The sequence below is a fragment of the Poecilia formosa genome, unplaced genomic scaffold (genome assembly GCF_000485575.1).
Source record: "Poecilia formosa unplaced genomic scaffold, Poecilia_formosa-5.1.2 Scaffold8, whole genome shotgun sequence".
NCBI lineage: Eukaryota > Metazoa > Chordata > Actinopteri > Cyprinodontiformes > Poeciliidae > Poecilia > Poecilia formosa.
Genome location: NW_006799947.1, coordinates 1,381,536 through 1,400,470, shown reverse-complemented (window position 1 = coordinate 1,400,470; position 18,935 = coordinate 1,381,536). Strand labels below are relative to the sequence as shown.

The following is an 18,935-nucleotide window of genomic DNA, read 5'->3' as shown; positions in this document are numbered from 1 at the left end:
CACCACAACAAGCTGTATGACATTTTATCCACAACGGTTTCCTTTTCATATTCTCTGTATACAAAGAGCAGTACTGTACTGCAGAGTTTACCCATTCATTGTGATTTTTAAGCAGATCCTTCTGCTGAAACTCTCATACCCATTCTTCAATTGTTTTTGCAAACAAACTGTAAAAAAACAAAAAAAAACAAAACAAAACAAAACAAAAAAAAATTGCATGTATCTGAAGCCAAAAACAATAGCAGGAATCCATCTCATGGCATTTACCTCTTGGTGAGGGGTCACAACTCCGTGCCGCCGCCCTTTGTGTCCTGCACTGCTAAACCTATTTCCCCTCAGCGGTGCTCCAGTTCTCTCCCTTTCATCCGCCTTCCTCTGGAAATGAGAGTGACGTTCCATTAGCGAGGGGAAAGAATCCCCCACCTTGGCGAGCGAGAGCTTCAATGCAGAGAGCCAATTGACTAAATGAAATTCCAACATGTGATGAGCGGGAAGAAGTAGAGAAAGGCTTGTGCAATTTCAGCCTGGTTTTGTCAAGACTTTGAAAACCACAATACTCTTTTTACTGTAAGAAACACTTTGAGAGATATCTATTACAGACAGATATTTTAGTCTAATTTTGCCAACATTGTTGGTTTGTTTGCACAATTTCACTAATATAAGTGTAAAAGAAAAAAAATCTCAAATCAGCTACAAACAAAGAGCACATGCTCTAGTTTAGATGTTAAGGTAGGTTCTATGTTGTGAGGACTATAATGATCTTTTCTGCTCCCTAGAAAGATTAAGGCCCCTTTATCTGTGCTGCCACTGGAAATTTCATTTACTGGACCAGTTTTCCATCCAGCTGGTCTGTCCATACAATCCCTTGAAGGAACATGTTGTTACTCAACATAATTTGTGAAATATGTTTTGCTTTGGATGTTTTCTGATGATTGTCTTAGGTGACTACATTATCATTTCCAAAAGTGAAACAAGGTCAAATGTCCCACATGTAGAAGGTTTCCCCTTAAGTTTATACATGCTATGACATCGTATAAAATTGCAAATGTGGGAAAACATTTCAGATGTCAGTTAAAATGATTCCTCATGTGTCTTTGTTGCTGCATAATACGATTTCCACACTAATGTGTCTAGGGAATGCTTCTATATGTCAAGCTTTCCACATTTCGTTTTGCAGTGTTTCATATATTACCACATTAAATATTTTCCACATGTAAAATGTGAAAAATGTTTAGCTTTTTTTTTTTACATGTTTCACTTGTAAGATAACACACGTGTTCCCAAGTGAACCTACTGTAAATGACATGACACAAACTTTATAGTTCTGAACATAGTCTCTTTCTAAACTAAAATATTTGTTAAAGATAATAAATAAGTAGAAAGCAGTTGTGTTTCACATATTTACATTTGACTATAGTGTGTAGTCTCACACTCACATTTGATCAGAGATGATAAAGTACATGGTTTCGCCTCAAGAGCTACTATGGAAGAAAAGAAACCTGAACTAAATCTTTAACAATATGATGGAAAGCACCTATGAAAAAGAAAACATTTTGACCTCATTACATCTAAGGGTAAAAATGAGGGCATGTCTAAAATATGAGATGTGTTTTATCCGCATGAGCTAACCAGGATGAAATTTTAAGAAATCTGCCCAGATGTTGGAGACATACTTCAGTCTGGACTGAAAGAGCTGGAGCAGACATTTGGCAAACTGTGAAGTCTCCAAAGTGCATTAACATAAAAAACAGCGGGAAAACCGAAAAGTGAATAACTCGCAGCATTATGCAGCAGTGGTTGTGTTATGCAGTAGTGAATCCTACAAATGAAACAAATGCATTACAATCCAATCAAATTGATATCAAATTTATTTTAATTTTGTTGATTATGCCTGATGAAAGCAGATTTAAATTTCGCTTATACCCGTTTCTTGTGCCCCCTTTCCTGCCAGATTTTCTCTCCACTCCGTTTCCATTATTATGTATGGATACAGAACTCTGTTAACATCCAGGATCAATAGAAAATGATCTTTTGTGACTTATAGCAAGTGTCAGTGACTGAAGGCCAGACAACTATTACGTCAACAAATTTATGTAATATTGTGGTTTCCAGAGAATCAGATAATTTATTTTGTCAAAATAAATTAAACTACTAACTTAAATACTTTTAATATCCAAATACAATGTTTATATGTAATATGAATTTCATGTTTTGAAATAAATTAACTCTTCTGCTGTGTCCTAATTTATTATGATTGACTCTTTTTTTTATATTTATGCACCAAAAAAATAAACAATGTAACAAACTAATTAGCAAGTATGTCATTGCCATTAAGGTGATATAACCAGTCTTTGGATTTAGTGAACAGTTTCTTTTTCACATAAGGTCAGTAGGGTTCGCTTCTTTTGTCCTAGAATTTGGTATTATTTGATATTTGGTATCCTTTTTATATTTACTCAGGATCTGTTTTTGATAATTATGGTATGTTTGATGCTCTGAGATATTCTAGCGTAACAAAGAAAAGGCAAAAACAAAAGAAAGCTGAACAGAGGCAAAACCTTTTAGCAGCACTGTTTCCTTTCTGATCATTTCAAATTGCAGCCCATTTATATCAGGCCAAATGACTTGTTTAAAAGATGATTGAAGCAGCCTCATCAAACCATCATAACTATAATTTTCCAACTTATTGTAGGTATTAAAAGCTAAAACTCCCTAAGACAAAAAAACAAAAACAAAAAAAAACACAAAAATGACAAAGAAATGGCTAAGGTGCAAAATAATCTGATGGATTTGCACATCAAGATTTAACACTATAGACTAGAACCATATTAGAGAATTCCCATACACACACAAAAAAAAAATCTTTTGAAGATTTTTAGAACCACTTATCAAAACCCCTTTTTCAGATTTTTGTAAAGAACTACCAAAATGAGTCTGATGTGTGATGGATGAGTTTAGAATGACAAGTCTCAATGATCTCATTTGTTTTCCAGCTCTAGGCTCCTGCAAAGCACAGGGAAAAGAACAAGCGGTGACATGTCCACAGTGTAATGGAAACGTGGCTTTTTTTTTATTATCACTGTTGAAAGGCATACATTACAGTGCAAACCATTCTTTGGCAAAAGTACAATACAACTGTCACGATGGTTCCTAGTACGTCCTCGTTGACCGCTGGGTGCTGGGACAGTGTGTAGGTAAAGCATGTCCAGTCTTGCAGGGCAGTGCATTCCATCGACGCCTGGAAGTTTTTCAAAGGGGAAAAATAAAAATGACCAAAATGAGCCAGATATAATACAATGCAGACTGGTGAAGGAGTGCTTTGGCCCCCTTGCCAAAAAAAATGCATTTAGTCTGTTGCTGCAGAAACAAAAACTGTAAACATACAAAAATGTGCAAGCATATGATACCAGTGTGACTGAAGCCACCAAGTCATCTGAAACCATTAAAATACTGGTGAGTACTATTTGTTCTCAGTGACAGATGCTTGCTTCAAATAGAACCAATATGTAGAGGCACTTGGAAGTACAACACAATCAGACAATGCAAGCCAGTGCAGAATGAATGATGAGTGGTATTTTTATATGTACAGTACATACGTAAGGTCCAATCATGAAATGTGCCCCTCCCCCATCATCACCCTCACTCCTCCTCTCATATGGCTTCTATTACAGTGGAATGAGGGTCAGAGGGCTGGAGGAAGAGAGAGTCTGCACTCTACGAAGTGACGTCAGTTCAGACTCCAATCTTCAATACGGCAAGAAAACAAGAGTGGGGTCAGCATTCCATACACTGAAATCTGTCCTTGGAGAAAAATGAGAGAGAGAGAAAAAAAAAAAACTAAAAGAAAGGAGGAGTTGAAGTTAAACACTAAAGAATGTGAGCATGCATGTCCTCGTAAAAACTGGCACACCAGAGAAACAGACAGAGCTTTGTAATTATGAATAAGGACTGAATGTGTACGAAAATAAAACCATAAGCAGCTGAAAAGTGAATACTGCCACGGTAAATTTAGCAGTACCAAAGGCTGCATCCAGATTTTTTGCAACATCCATACATAGTTTCATATATGCTAATTACATAATGTAAGGAATTACGCAATACTATTTTTGGCTTTAGAAGTTGAGGAAAGGACATTGGGAGGAAGTTCACAACTTTACAGATGTACAAGCATATATATTGGTTCGGTGCTTCCCAGAAACACAGAAAACAGGTGCATCTCAAAAAATTAGAATACTACTCATATAAGCTAAAAATGTTCTATTTCTCAATTCAAAATACAGCTCTTGTAGATTCATTACACATTAGGTGACATGTTATGAGTGTTTATTTTTGTTCATTTTGATGACTATGGCTTAAAACTAGAGACCAGTGATGTGGATGTAAAACTGCATTGCAGCATTTTTTTCTATTTATTTCAACAAAATCAAAAGTGACAATAAAAGGTATTAAAACTTTGTCACTCTTTGAAAAAACCTCGGCCTCACAATCACTGTGAAGATGGTGGACCTGGCAGGTGTCAGTACAGACTCACAAAGATGATTAGCGACAAAAAGGTCATTGCTAAACAAGCTGGCTGTTCATACAGGGCTGTTATCAAAGAAATATTTTTTTGAACATTGGCTGGAAGAAAAAAATATGATAGGAAAAGATGCATAAACTTACAGTAATGTATTCCTTGTTCTAAGCCACTCCAGAACCAGTAACAAAGTCAAAAGCTCGTGATCATGATATCAACGTCAGTGATTAGCCTGCTGACTCATCTGATTTAAACCCCATAGAGATCCAGGTGACATTCTCAAGCGGAAGATGAGAGACACCAGATCTAAAAATGCAAACAATTTGAAGGCCACTCCGAAAGCAACCTGAGCTTCCTAAACACCTCGGTAGAACCACAGATTGATCTCCTCCATATCACACCACATCGATAATGACTCATGCAAACTGAGTCCCAGTGCATATACACTGAACGTCAAAATCAGGTAAGATTCGATGTTTTTCCGAGGAACAGAATCATGGGTTTTTATTACCCCATGATCATAAAAATGAGCAGAGGTAAAAAGCTTCCAATGGCCCTACTGATATAAATTTACTTTTTGATGCCAATCTAATTTATTGAGACAGACCCGTAGAGTCGAAGAGGACAGTGCTGCAGGAGTTGCGTTGGGTTTCCTCCACAGATGAGTGCCTCCCTGCACCACCTCACCTGAGGCCCAGGAGAGAGACGGAAAAGCCGTCCCACGAACAGAAGAGCAGGTATCAGTAGACATGTTTCTTTTGCATTACAAACATTTTCGCAGGGCTTCACATTATTTTCACATGTAAGCATTTACATAGAAAAAAAAAAGAGGGTAAAAAGCAACAATATAAAGCACCAGAAAATTATTCAACAAAAGTCCTTGAATAAAATAATCCATTCAAGTCTGATGCATCAATAAAAGACATATTGCGTGTATATAGGTGGCTTTGTATACAAACGATAATACTTTAAGGTTCGTATTTAGAGATTATCTGGGAGTAAAAACAGGGAAATAGCACCAGTATTTCGGTATCTCTAACCTGAGAAATTTTTTTTTTGAGACAACTGCTGCCTTTCCATCCATTCCCCTTTCCTGCTTTGTCAACGGCAACTGGTGTTGCATTTTCCCATTGAGAGCAAACAGCACCTCAGTGCCCGAGGACAGCTTTTTGTCCATCCTGTTTATATAATCCATTAATCTATTCACTGATACAGAAGTAAATCCATGGAGTGCCTGTTGACTTATTGCTGAACAATTTCAAACTGAACGCCGGGAAAATTGGAAAACAAGAAAAAAACAAAAATTGCTCCCCTGATTTAAAAAAAAAAAAAAAAACACTGAGAGGCTGTTGAGTTTGTCGAGGTCAGCCGTGGCTATGTATATTCCCATCTCCTCTTTTGATTTGTCTGATTTTTCTGTGGGTTTCAGACACTAGATTGTCAGGGTGTGAGGTTGTCGGGGAGGGTCCTGGAAGTTAATTGTGGTGGGTGTCAGCTTTTTGCCTCTTCTTGTCATCTTCCTCTTGGAGGCACACTGGGCAGCAGGCACCTTTTAGCTTGATGGGCTGTTTGCACTCTGCAGTTGGACACGACTCGATGAAGCAGGTCACCTGGGCATCCTGAGTGGAGGGGATAGTAATGAAATAGAAATAAAAGTAAAAAAAAAATAATCAGAAAAATCATTACAATCAAATGTTTGCACATCACCTGATAAGTACATAGAGTTCAGTTTGTTATCAGTACAAACCCAGGTGTTCGGTTAAGAGTGCACATCACTCTGACCGTGCCATCGTCATGGTGACATAAGGTAGTGGCAGCATCATGCCGTGGTGGGAAGATGAATTATGCTAACTGACACTCAACCCTGGAGGAGATTTCAGACTGGGTGGAGGTTCATCTTCCAAGTAGGACTATAATGCTATGATCTTTTTCAATTCTCTGATTATTTTTGGTCCTGTCATGCACCATATTTCATATGGAACATATTTCATTTCATTCTTATTTGTATTTCATCTTTAGCTTTTCTTTTAAAACTTTCTATTCTCTACTTTGTTTCCCTTTAGGTTTGCTTATAGTAGTCATTTTCCCTCAGCTTCCTACGCATGTTCCCCGCATAGTCCCATCTGCGTTCACACGACCAATCAACCTCGCCAGCATTCAAGGCTCTCACTTTCTGGAGTTCGACCCTCTTTAACCATTGAATAAGACCAAAAAAAAAAAAAAAAAATGAAGCAAACAACAAGAGCTACAATTGTGTGGGTTAGATGACAGCATACCCATGTGATGGGATGGGACAGTCAAAGTAGAAACCTGAATACAGTTGAAAATTTGAGGCATGACTTGGAAATGTATGCTCATAGACCATCTAATTAGACTGACCTTCAACTGTAAAGAATGGGTAAACATCTCAGTCCCTACATGGGGAAAGCTGGTAGAGACATGCTCCAAAAGACTTAAAGCTGTAGTCAAAGCAAAGGGTGTGTTTTTTGAGGATTGACTCGGCTCGACTTTTAAGATTTCCATTTGTAAACAAGAAACAAAACATGAACATCAAATGGTTTCACTTAAGAGTAACAGTTTGCTTTCGCCTGCCTTTTGGGAGTCATCCTGAAAAGCCTCCAATTACACAAAACCGTATGGGAACATGAAATGGAGAAAAGACTTACTGGTGTGTTCGTCAGCTGTGTAACGCAAAGAATGAACTGAAAAGACGACACTATAAAGAGATCAGTAGCAGTAAGATTTACCATGAGGGAGGCATATTACAGGTGTGTGAAGTTACGGTCAGCTGGAAACAGACAAGGGATGAAAGACAGAAACGTGGCAAGAGACTGTGCACTGGGGCCAGGAAAGTGCAAGAGGCAGAAGGTGCTTTAAAAATAGGATAGACATCCCATCATCTGTGAGAAACACAGAGACACTGTAACGGGATCTGGTGTGGGGTGTGTTCTGCCTACTGCACATCAGCGTGCACCTACTCTGCATTCGCACGTCGAGCACGGGTCCCTTCGCCAGCGCTCTCCATCTGTCCGCTCGCGCCCGTCGCCGTCTGCGCAGGTGGACTTGTGCAGACGAGCTTCCAGTTTTTTAATCTGCAAAAACACAAGAGACAGCTGCAATTTACCAATGTGACAATTTTTTGCGGGACAAAAATGAAAGTGGTAAATCAAAACCCTCAACTAATGGATAAAATGCTCTCGTGCATCAGAACAGATTTTCTTTGCAGACGGCAAAAGCGAACAAATGTCTGCTGCAGGAAAATCTATGATCCCTTTCTGCTGTGCATTCCAGGAAATGCAATGTATGCAACAGCCAATTCAATTCTGAATACGCAGGCACATTGTTTTCATGTGTAACTTTTTAATAATCCCATTGGGAAGTAATAAAAGAAAGAGTTTCTTTCTTTCGGAGGTTTCAGAGGCTTAAATTTAGGCAAAATGCAACGCAAACATGACATCTGCAGTTAAAAATCTGACTGAACTATTACTGGAGAATACTCGGTAAAGTTAGAAGAAGTCAGTCTAAAACCTTATTTGTTACCATACTTGCTGTCCTAGATAAAAGCTCAAAGTTGAGGTTGTCTTGTGAATTAGAGTCCACATCCTCATGATTCCATTTTAGTTCAGGCATTATTTAAGTTATTTTTCATGTTAGTTTCTTTTTTTTTGCTTTTATTAGCAGGACATGGAAGATAAACATTTCAGGTAATATCAATTGTGTTTTTCATGTAAGATTCTTTTATGTTTTCATTAAAGACAGCAACATCTTACATAAAGAGTGCAAACCAATAAGTCAGAAAGAAAAGCTTCATGTTTCAAGATCTTATTGTCATGAGTAGTTATAAGCAAAAGCTGTTGAGCTCTTGTTGGATTTTCTGCATGAAGGAGGCTTGTTGCATTTGTTGCCAGACTGAAAACTCAAATAGTGTCAGTGTGTGTCCAAACGCACCTGTTTCCTTAAGCTTGTGATGGTCTTCTGCATGTCTGAGACAAACTCCTGGAAGTCACCAGCTGAAGGTTCACTGCTCAACTTGGAGCTCAAAGTGACATTTGAAAGACTGTTTTGAGATTCTTCCAGAGGGCTGGAAAGACGATTGTAAACACATTAAAAAGCCATAAGCTCACGTAGGTTATATATATCAGTGATATTCTGGCTATGATTGAAAAATATTCAATGAGGAAGATTCAGTGTTTGCTACCTTGTGTCCTGAATGCTGCTGTCAGGTTTCTCCTCCTTGTAGCTGTGCTCAGCTGATCTTCGTCCCCTGAAGTGGTATGACAGGGCATTGAACTGACCCTTGGTTCTGCAGTCTGATGGAGAACAGGTTCAATCAGAAGCTGAACAGACAAGTCCAGTTTTTCGATTCTATTTATGCAGCAATACGCAATCCATTATAAATAATATAATCCTCATTGGGCCCCAAAAACATTTCCAAACCAAACACCCTGAAGGTGTCTGTGACACCAAAATCTTTGTAAAAAAAAAAAAAAAAAAAAAAAAAGTCCTACATCTGAGGTTTTCAAGCTTCATGCTAAAAAGTCCAAATCTGATCTCCAGATAACATCAAAGTTGTACAACTTGCAGTGAGTAAATACCTTTAATTAAGTCTTCTTGCAGTTACAAGCAAAATAAATGATGTATTCTTTCAGAAATTGTTTGTGATCCTAAGGTGTTAAAAGTTTCACAGTGAAGTTTATTTAACACTCAATTTTTTTCATAATGACTTTCCATAACTAAGCTTTGAAGCTACAATTATGAATTGCTAGCGTTGAAGGAGGGGCTTTGGGTCTCTTCAGTGGCTCTCTTTTAAAGTGAATTGTAAAAGCTAAACTGAGACAAAGATTATGCCCAGAAAACCTCAGATTTCTAAGGTCTTATCCACAAATTACAAGTTTGAAATGGTTTATGTTTTTGAACCTCGAATTGAGTGATTCCATCTGTGTTTTATACATTGCAAAAATCAAAGTGTCCTAAAAAAAAAATAAAGCATGAATGAACTTGCCATTTGGTTCTTGTTGCTACATAAAATGTATTTTTCCAGCACAAAAAAATTACTGACAAAGCTTAAATTGAAAGAATACTGCTTGATGCATCATCCTGTTGGACTTCAATAGTATTGCTATAACATGTTATAACAATCTGTGTGCTCTACTTAAGCGCAGATTTCAAAGGTCTGTGAACATCACAAAGCTTTATTGACTGCATCCTGCAGTCAGCGTCCATGATATATTTTACGGTACTTGCCAGCACAGAATAAATCTGGCAGTTTTTATCAGGACTGATTGGTTTTTTTTTTTTTTTTTTTTTTTTTTTGGGAAACATAGTCAAAGAAACCGCGTAAAATTGATTTTGCTGGTCTTACCTTCACAGCAGTCCTGCCACATCCGCAAGTCGATCTGAGGAACATCATCACAGCTTCCATATCCGTGGGGCAGGTCGGCCACTGCGAACACGTCCCGCTGCACCCGGGTGATGTTGTCTCCATTGTCACACACGACTCGAGCTAAGGACGCTTGCTTAAGCTGTGTCAGCTGTGCAGGAGTGAACACGCCTGGGTTTTCGTACCAGAACCTAATCGAGACCCAAAGACATGATGCGGCACATGACGAAAATAACGAAGAAAATTCTGGTCATATTTCTGTATGTCTGTGTGCGTGATGCTTCCTTACCGGTCTCCATCTCGGACACGCTTGAATTGCGTTGCGAGCAGACACATGAGGGTGGGACCCAATCTACTGCCAGGGACCAGATCTTCAGCCATCAGCGCTGGGAACAAGTCAATGTTGAGAGGCGTACCGTATAGCCTGTCATACAGGGAAAGCTGTCAGTGCAAAAAAAAAAAAAAATACTGAAGCCACTCTCACCACATAATTAGGACATTTATGTGGATTCTGAGTTTAAAGGAATGTTTAAATCCTCACATGTTTTACAAAACTACAGATGCAGAGAAATCTGATGTTGTTGAATTGAAATACTCTGACCATTGAAAGGCTGCTCAGAAACTAAATATTTTATCTTGTACTAAGAAACTGCATTCAGTAAATGCACAATATACAAGTGGTGAGTGAAGACAACTCAGTTAACTGTTTGACCTGTTTATTTGTAAATTGTTACTATGGACCTTAAAGATAGTGTAAGTTGTGAGCTTTGTATTTATTTTTTTCAAACATTAGTGAAATTATGTTTAAATGGAGGGCTTTGCATCATTAGCTGCTCGTTCACACCCATCAACAACGTCATCTCTGGTCCCAGTATAGATATTATGTGGCTCTGGTATATATCATAATTATAATTTACCAAAAGATTATTTCTGAAAAAAATATTTAGTTTTGTTTGCCAATTCCTAACACTTTTGCTTTAAAAATAAAATTAATACAAACTTAACAAGTAGAAGAAGGGAAAAAAATAAAAAAATAAAAAATAGTCATGCTTTGTTTTTTTTTTTTGTAATGCAAGAACCTACAAATATCTTCATTTCATTTTGCGATAGATTCCTAAACAAAAGCCAAACCATGTTCCTGTCACTCAGAAGCTCTCAGTCGATAAATATTCCAAATATAACATAGAATATACAACAATCACAAGCAGCACTTAGTTCACAATTACCTTCGCAGTTTTTCTCTGACATCAGGGTTTTTGATTTCATTCTTCAGGTCATCAAACGTCTGAGCTGAGGTCAGGTTACAAAAGGTCCTGTAGTCATTGTATGGTGGTATGCCATGATCCCTTCCTCTCTGAACATTCATGGCAGCCAGATCCAGTGCCACAGCATGGGCCATGGAAAATAACTTCTCCGTCAGCTCGGTGTTCAGCAGTTGGGAGGAAACGCGCATCTTGCCAGCAACACCAAACAGTCCGCGAAGGAGCGGGTCGATGCCTCCCTCATTTACGATGCGGAAAGGAGAGAAGAAGGCCCGGTGCAGTGAGATGTGACCCTGGGTGATGGGTTCGAAGTGCTCATTTAACCTGTAGAGTATTGGGTTGATGAGGGTATGTCCAAAGCGGAAAGCTGCTGTGGCGAACGAATTGAAGATGCCAGCGTTAACATTGGGATCGTAACCGGCGTACGGCCCTAAAATCCTCATGCCTGCTTCACCGAGTATCTATAGGGAAGAAGAAAAAAAACACAACTTATCTTGTCAGCGTCATCTGACTGGTTACCAAGAAAATATGGAGATATCCATAAATGTGATAAAAATGTCAAAATAAAAGCTTAAGGTCAGAGCTGTTACCTTTGGTAACCAGTGATTGTAGGTGATGTGTTGCATCTGGGCCCCCACTATTTTTCTGGTCTCGTGGTAGATGGTGTCGCCGTCCCAGTGGGGATTCAGTCTCAGCAGTTCTGTAGCGATGCGGTTGTGCTCCCTGAACCACACAGTGTGCATAGCAGTCAAGGCAAGTTGTTCATTGGCACGGTGATCTCCAGCCAAGAAGCAAGGGATTGGACTCTCGTTCTCATCCCTCATGCACTCAGTAGGCGGTCCTGTGGCAAATGGAAGAAGTGCCTTCCCTGTTCGTTGTATGATGCCTTGACGAAGAAGCCCCCTGTGGCTGGCCATGTCACGAATCTGCTCCGATTCGTGTCGTGAGCTGCCGTAGACATTGGAGGCGTCAATGTAGGAGGTGATCTGGTTGATCTGCTCTCTCGGATAAACGCTGTTCATGAGCAGAGACGTCATCCCGCTGCCGCACACTGGGCTGGAACGGACAAAGAACATGCAGCGAGCGCCGCTTCGCAGCTGCCGCTGGTCATTGGGTGGGAACTGAATTGGAAAGCACGGCGGGTCATTCGTGCAGACCTGAGCACACAGCTGGCCATCAGAAAACCGAGCCTGACTCAGGGCCACTACTGTGGAGTCCAAGTCGTGGTCCAGGAACTGACCCCACTGCATCAGCATGTGAGTGTAGCGACTATCAGGAGTGATGGTCTCCGTTCCGATCATTGTGGTGGACACCAGCCTAGGCAGGGGCAGTCGGTAACCGTTATGAACCCTGTCTGTGGTTCCTCTGGGCAGGTTGAAACCGTTGTCGTAGACTGGCTTCAGGAGACGTTCAAACGCAGTGAGCGAGGCACCCCACATGGGGTGCTGCAGGTTGTTGCAGGTCCCATCATGGCTGCGGTACTTCTGGTGGAAGCAAATGTCTGAGCAGTTGTTGTTGCGGCGATGGGCTGTGCAGCCAGAGAGATTAGCAATCATTTCCAGAAAACGGGGCGATACCAGATCGTTGTAGCGAAATGCTGTAAAAACACACAAATGAATTCACTAAGGAGAGAGGCTAAATGCGTCCAAGCTCTGGGTGAGAGTTTCTTTATATATGGTGTTCCTGGACATTGTCTGCGTACTATGTGCACTTTTGTAAAAGAAAAATAGGAGAAACTGTATTGCTGACCTATAGAATGAGGTCAAAGTAAAGAAAAAATACTGTTTTGTTTCTGCTGAAATTATTGGATTAATTTAGTCTGGAGTCATCATCTTACACTAACAGCATTTAAAATGTATCTTGTATCATTACCATTTCCATAATGAGCTATTACCTCAATATTTTTCTGAAAGAAAATAATGAATATCTGCTTGCCCATGAAATGTATTACAAAAAAACCCCAAAACAAAAAAAAAAAAAGAGACATGCTTTGTTTTCACTGCATTTCATCTTTGACTCTGTTCTCTAAAATGTATTCCTCTCTTAGCCGGTTGTTTTTGTTGCCAGGCACACAACGCTGCTCCAGTTTTCCTTCACACTAACGAGAGAAGAGCAACAAAAATTTAAATATTTATGTGGTAAACAGTGAGTTACCGCCCTGCTCCGCCCAACTCTACCCACACACACACACGTCTACACACAGGCCTAATTAAATGTGCAACGCATCATTTTAAACTTTGTCCAGTGCTCTGCAGTGATTACAGTTTTAAGTGTTTCACAGCATGTCAAGAGGCCAATAAACCAGTTTAAAGGCTGCTTGTCAACTGCTCCATAGTTACGACACTCTCTATAGGGGGAAATGGCAGACAGACCGAAAGCTGTGACAGAGTCGACTGTTGCTGACAATAACAAAAAGTCACAGTCAGGGGAGATGAGAAAATTGGGCTTAACACAAAATGAGACTAGATGGAAATGTCTTACTTGCCAAACACACAACTTCACTGCTTTGCAAAAGTTTGTATAGCTCTTGAATTCTTCTACGTTAGTCACGTTACAACACAAAACTTCATTGTGTTTTATGTCACTGACAACACAAGTAGAGCAAAGTGGAAGTGCATTTCAAATTATTATTTTTTTTTTACAAAGAAAGTACTCTCTCTGGCATATAGAAACAACTTCTATGAAGCAGTGGTGAAGTCTGCAATCAGCCTTACCGGTACCGTTGGTGTCCACCATGAGACCCTGGTTGACGTGATTTTGGATGAGCAGGAGAGTCTGCTCAAAGATCTCCCCGGCACGGGCCTGCTCCACCGTGTAGGGATCACGTGGATATCGGAAAAGAGCAAGCAGCTCTCCTGGTGTACGAGGCTGACTGGAGAGATGAGTGGCACGAAGATTGTGGGGAAGGCAGGAGATGAGAAGCATATATTAAAATAACAAACAAAACAGACCAGGAAACGTATCTTCTCAAACTTTTGAGGTATCAGAGGCAGACAGAGTTTGCTCTAGTTTCTCCTTTGAAGCGTTTCAACAAGAGGAATCCAAACAGAACCTTGCATGCACATGTGAGTCGCTTCACACAGCTTATGAAAAGCCATTCATTGAGTTTCTGCAGTTTCCACTCACTAAAAAGTGGATATTGGCGTTTTTCTAAAATCTTTTGGAGCTCTTTTAGCTCAATCCATCTTCCAAAAAACAACAAAAACAACAAAAACTGGGTGGCCCAAGATGGCGGCCCTAAAGTACCTTTGTATAGCAACAATTGCAAAACAGATACTCCTCACATCCTCCACCTGTGTTGCTGTGCAGCAAATGATGTGTATTCTGTACCCAGAATACCCAGGCATACACATAAGCATTGCCCTCCTGTCTGTATCTTCTCAGTCGTGTTGTTTAAATTCTAAAACATGGGTAAATTATTTGATAACTGAACAAATGAATTAAAAAAATATATATATATCAATCAATGGTTTAAGTTTTTGGGTAGCAGTGTGCACCACTGGTGAAATTACCAGGATCTGTCTTGTGTTTTCCAGCAACCTATGTTGTTGAGTCGGACGAAGAAGCAGCACTCGCTCCCCATCCCTGCAGGAATTCCTCTTTGTTTCCAGATGACTGACTCAGCCGAGGAGAAAGCTGCATCCTATTCTGTGATTGTGATTTAACAAAGCTGGAAATTCCCCCTCATCGCAACAGCAGCTATGGCTGTGCCGTGTACCGGTGTGCATTTATCATTTTCATGTGCGTATGCCTGGGTGGGCAGGAGTGTACGTGTGAGCATGCCAAGAAAAGCACAACTGCTAACCACATCATTCATCAGGATGGAAACTTCTAAAAGGTGAACTGAGGTCATCTCCACTCCTCACAGTGACAGACTTCAATGCCTTTGTTATCACCTTTTGACTCTAATAAGAGCTTCATACAGACCGGAGGGAAAACGAATAAGAGACAAGTTCAAGTAGGACAAAGAAAAGCAATGAAATAGAAATTTATTTCTAGACAAATATTCCTTGTGGAGGCATTTGAGAGGTGAAAAACGTGACTCCTCATCCACAAAGCAACATTTAAGTCATCTGGGTGACTTGGGTTTAGTTTTACGTGCTCAGTTTTTATGCGAAAAAGTCAAGTGCCAACATGAACTGGGGCAAACTTTTATTTTACACCCCACAATCATGTCGGCCTGCATCATCTGACATACTGAGACATGTGATTTTATTTAACTATTTAAATATACTCCAACTCCTTACAGTGCAGCTGTTTTAAAAAAAATATTGTTTTGCTTGATTTACTACCTTAATGTGTCACAATGATAACCTATAAAGCTTGGAGTTTTGAGGATCTGAAAACATTTGCCACATTTTCTTAGCACAACATCAATTAGCTTAGGCTAACACCTCTGGCAGCCATGGTTTTGGGGCCTCAAGATGATTCATGAATCAGGGCACAGTTACAAGTCTTGATATTAATTTCAATCCCTTTGAAGCAACATAAAACATCTTTGAGTATGCTTGTGGCTTTTTAATATCCTGAGGAAAATAAATGTTTAAAAATGAGGTATCATAAAAAGAAAAATGAGCAGAAAAAGCTGCGACATCTTTTTCACCCATGTTTATAACATTCCTCGATGTCTAAAGCACAGCTAAAAAGATTTTCATCTTTCAATAGCAACAAGTTCTAAACTAACACTGCGATGACCAGAAAATGCTACTGTGCTGTCATGTTTCGATGGTGGGGGGTTACATTTTCTGGGATTCTTTGGATAAGATCCATGCGAGTGTGGAGCGTTTGGCACATTAATATTACCTTCTGATATATTCTGAAATATCAATGACAATTACAGAAGCAAAAATCCTGAAAGCAGCTATTGCAAGAATTGCCAGGACATTTTCAATTGAATATCAGGCGCTTTGATTGCCTTCTTAAAGGTATTATACATTAGGCTTAGAAAAACAAAACAAAAAAAACTTGTAAAAATCAACCATAAGCCATATAGGGAACATGAAAATCATGTGAAAGAAGGGGCCTTGCTCAGATCAGACCAACATTGAACTGTCTGAAATACAAACAAAACCCCGTCTGGCACAAAACTAACATCGCAAATCGTCCTGAGCACATAATATCTACATTGTGAGACATGTGGGTGGTAGCATTATGCTGTGGGGATGCATTTTTACAAGGGAGAGCTGTTCAAAGTTGAGATGAGATAACCCTGAAGGACAGGAACCCTAAACAAGCAGCCAGAACTTCAATAAAAAACACCAAAGTCCATGTTTAAGCTTACAAATATACAGCAAACTTTTCAGATTTGTACTTATTTATAATATTTGAAAACAATACATAGTTTTCACTCCTCTTCACTGTTTGCCCTTCTTTTTGTTGGTCTGTCACATAAAACCCTTATGCTCTGTCTTGAGTTTTGGGATTGTTAACATACCAGTATGGAAACAAGTAGTATGCATGTGTTTGTGTGACACTGTGTGTTGTAATATGTTTGCTGTGCGAGTTTATGTCCTACCCGTCAAAGAGACGTCTCCTTGTGGACTCAATTGCACTGTCCACAGTACGGATGGCCTGCTCTATGGATGTGCTCACAAATGTGTCTCCCTCTCGGCTGATAGCAGGCACTGACAGAAAAAGATGAACAAATTAGTGTAAAATTTAAAACAAAGAGAAGAAAATATAACAGGAGTGTTTCTTTCGTCTTCTGGTTTCCTTCTTATAAACACATTTAGAAAGTAACTTTGACCGACAAAAACGTAGTGCTGTTGACTTTAAAGCTTCAGATGTTTTTTTTTGTTGTTTTTTTTTCTCAACACCGTCACGCCTCCATGCCACTAAAAACCATTTCACTGTGAAGCGAAGACTGAGAGTCCAACAAAAACTGAGCACAGTGATTGACTTTATGGTTCACTAGCGAAGCACTGCAGTCTGACCTCAAGCATTACAGCAGGGAACACAGACACACACAGAACTGGTCTGGTCAGCAGTAGCCTGTGACCAGATTACTAAAATGCATGATTAAAGATCATTAACAGGAATTAATGCTGAGATTCTGTTTTTACTAAGATAAAAGTGTTATTTTTTTTTTGTACCTGTGACTGTAAGCACCATTCGAGCAGCCTGGTATCCAATGGGGTTCCGGGCGACACATTCATAGCGTCCAGCATCTGCAGTGCCAACATCTTTCACCTCCAGGTAACCTTCTTCACTGATGTGGAACTTTCCGCTCTCTGTTATCTGAACACCATCCTAAAAGACACAGCAACTGAGAAGTTCAGGGATCTGAGAGCTCCAAAGTAAAATACATTCATAGTGTTAGGAGAAGTGGTGGTTCTTGTGTTAACGTCTTCCTTCTCTTGCTCCTGTCTTTTTTTTTTTTATATCTGCTGTTTGTGCGCCCCTCCCCTCCCCCTTTCTAATGCCCTGGGTAATTGTCAAGATGGCTATTATAAAAAACTGACACTGCTCGAGTCCAACCTCAATGTGCTGAGGGATGACTTTGCCCGAATTCAGTTGTGATAACTAAGAAACTGTCTGAATAATTCTAACCTTGTTCCAGGTGAGGACCGGCCGCGGCTGGCCCCGAGCACTGCAGGGAATCTGCACATCCTGACCAGACTCCACAGTCAGGTCCCTTGGAGCATTTGTGAAAACAGGCGTTACTGAATAAGTTAAAACATACACACACACACACGCGTGCAAGTTAATAATTTTGCACCAAAGCTCAACATAGAAAGTATATATACATATATACAGAGCATTTTGCAGTGGACCACCACAAGGAAGAAAACAGGGTTTCACAGCCACAGGCCATATTAATTAAAGTTGTACTTTCGTTTTATTTATAACCATCCTTTGACACGTTATTCAACTTTATTTCAGGGTGATGTTCCAACAGATGGCTTCTGCATATCTGTGTTGAGGCAATCCTACAAATTTTTGTGTTTTCTTTAAATATAAGTAATACTTTTTTTTTTTCCCCCAAGTTTCTCACCTCTTTGCTCTATGCTAAGCTGCACAGTGGTGCGGACCGTTCCCACCGTGCTCACCGCCTCACACTCGTACTGGCCCTCATCGTGTGCAGCAACCCGAGTGATGCGGAGCGTACCGGAGGCCAGGATGACGTGGCGGCGGTCCGAGGGAAGAGGACTTCCACCTCGAGTCCATATGATCAGTGGCGTTGGATAGCCGCTTGCCTCACAGGGGAAATCCACCGTATGACCCTCCAAGACTGATTGGTCCTGTGGTGTTACGGTGAACTGGGGGGTCGCTGCATAAGAGAGAAGAATGGAGGAATTACAATATTCATGTTGTAGATATATAGTGTATAAATGTAACACCTTGTGGACTTATTATTATTATTACTTTTTTTTTTACTGAGTGATGCAAAACGTTTAGATCAGGGGTCCCCAAACTTTTTCCTGCGAGGGCCACATAACTTTTCCTTTCTCTGGTCGGGGGCCGGTCTTAGTTTTTGTCGACGGGTGTGGGTGGGGGGTGGGAAGAAGGGCTGTTCTGCCTTTGAAACTGTCGAGCGGGGGGGGAAGACGGCGCGACGACACATTCACGCTTTTAGATAGATATTTTTTACCCAGAATGCAAATGGAAAAAACCGTGAGTAAAACGGTGACTGGGACTGACTAGTATACATTCCATTGAGGGAAAGTTAGTTTCACATCTACTCAAGCCCCCTGGTGGTTGAAGAAAAATCCACATATAAACCAGAAAATACAATATATGAAAAAAAAAACACTGAATGCTCTCCGGCATGAGCAGG

General features: G+C 40.0%; 1 protein-coding gene across 3 annotated transcripts in view; it reads right to left on the bottom strand.

The window, feature by feature from the left end:
• Positions 1 to 3,046: 3,046 nt before the first annotated feature.
• The window catches only part of pxdn (peroxidasin), a 50,860-nt gene continuing 34,971 nt past the window's right edge, over positions 3,047 to 18,935 (bottom strand). For 2 of the 3 annotated variants that reach the window (XM_007574808.2, XM_007574816.2), the window contains 13 exons: positions 18,153 to 18,428; positions 17,708 to 17,820; positions 17,251 to 17,407; positions 16,674 to 16,782; positions 13,873 to 14,030; positions 11,749 to 12,755; positions 11,123 to 11,619; positions 10,186 to 10,320; positions 9,879 to 10,087; positions 8,715 to 8,826; positions 8,465 to 8,597; positions 7,495 to 7,608; positions 3,047 to 6,135 (listed from right to left, as the gene is read on the bottom strand). In XM_007574808.2, the coding sequence (XP_007574870.1) occupies positions 5,992 to 6,135; positions 7,495 to 7,608; positions 8,465 to 8,597; positions 8,715 to 8,826; positions 9,879 to 10,087; positions 10,186 to 10,320; positions 11,123 to 11,619; positions 11,749 to 12,755; positions 13,873 to 14,030; positions 16,674 to 16,782; positions 17,251 to 17,407; positions 17,708 to 17,820; positions 18,153 to 18,428 (3,164 nt within the window). In that variant the 3' untranslated portion in view covers positions 3,047 to 5,991. Of the gene's footprint in view, positions 6,136 to 7,494; positions 7,609 to 8,464; positions 8,598 to 8,714; positions 8,827 to 9,878; positions 10,088 to 10,185; positions 10,338 to 11,122; positions 11,620 to 11,748; positions 12,756 to 13,872; positions 14,031 to 16,673; positions 16,783 to 17,250; positions 17,408 to 17,707; positions 17,821 to 18,152; positions 18,429 to 18,935 lie in introns of those variants that run through there. The other variant, XM_007574823.2, reaches the window with a different exon arrangement.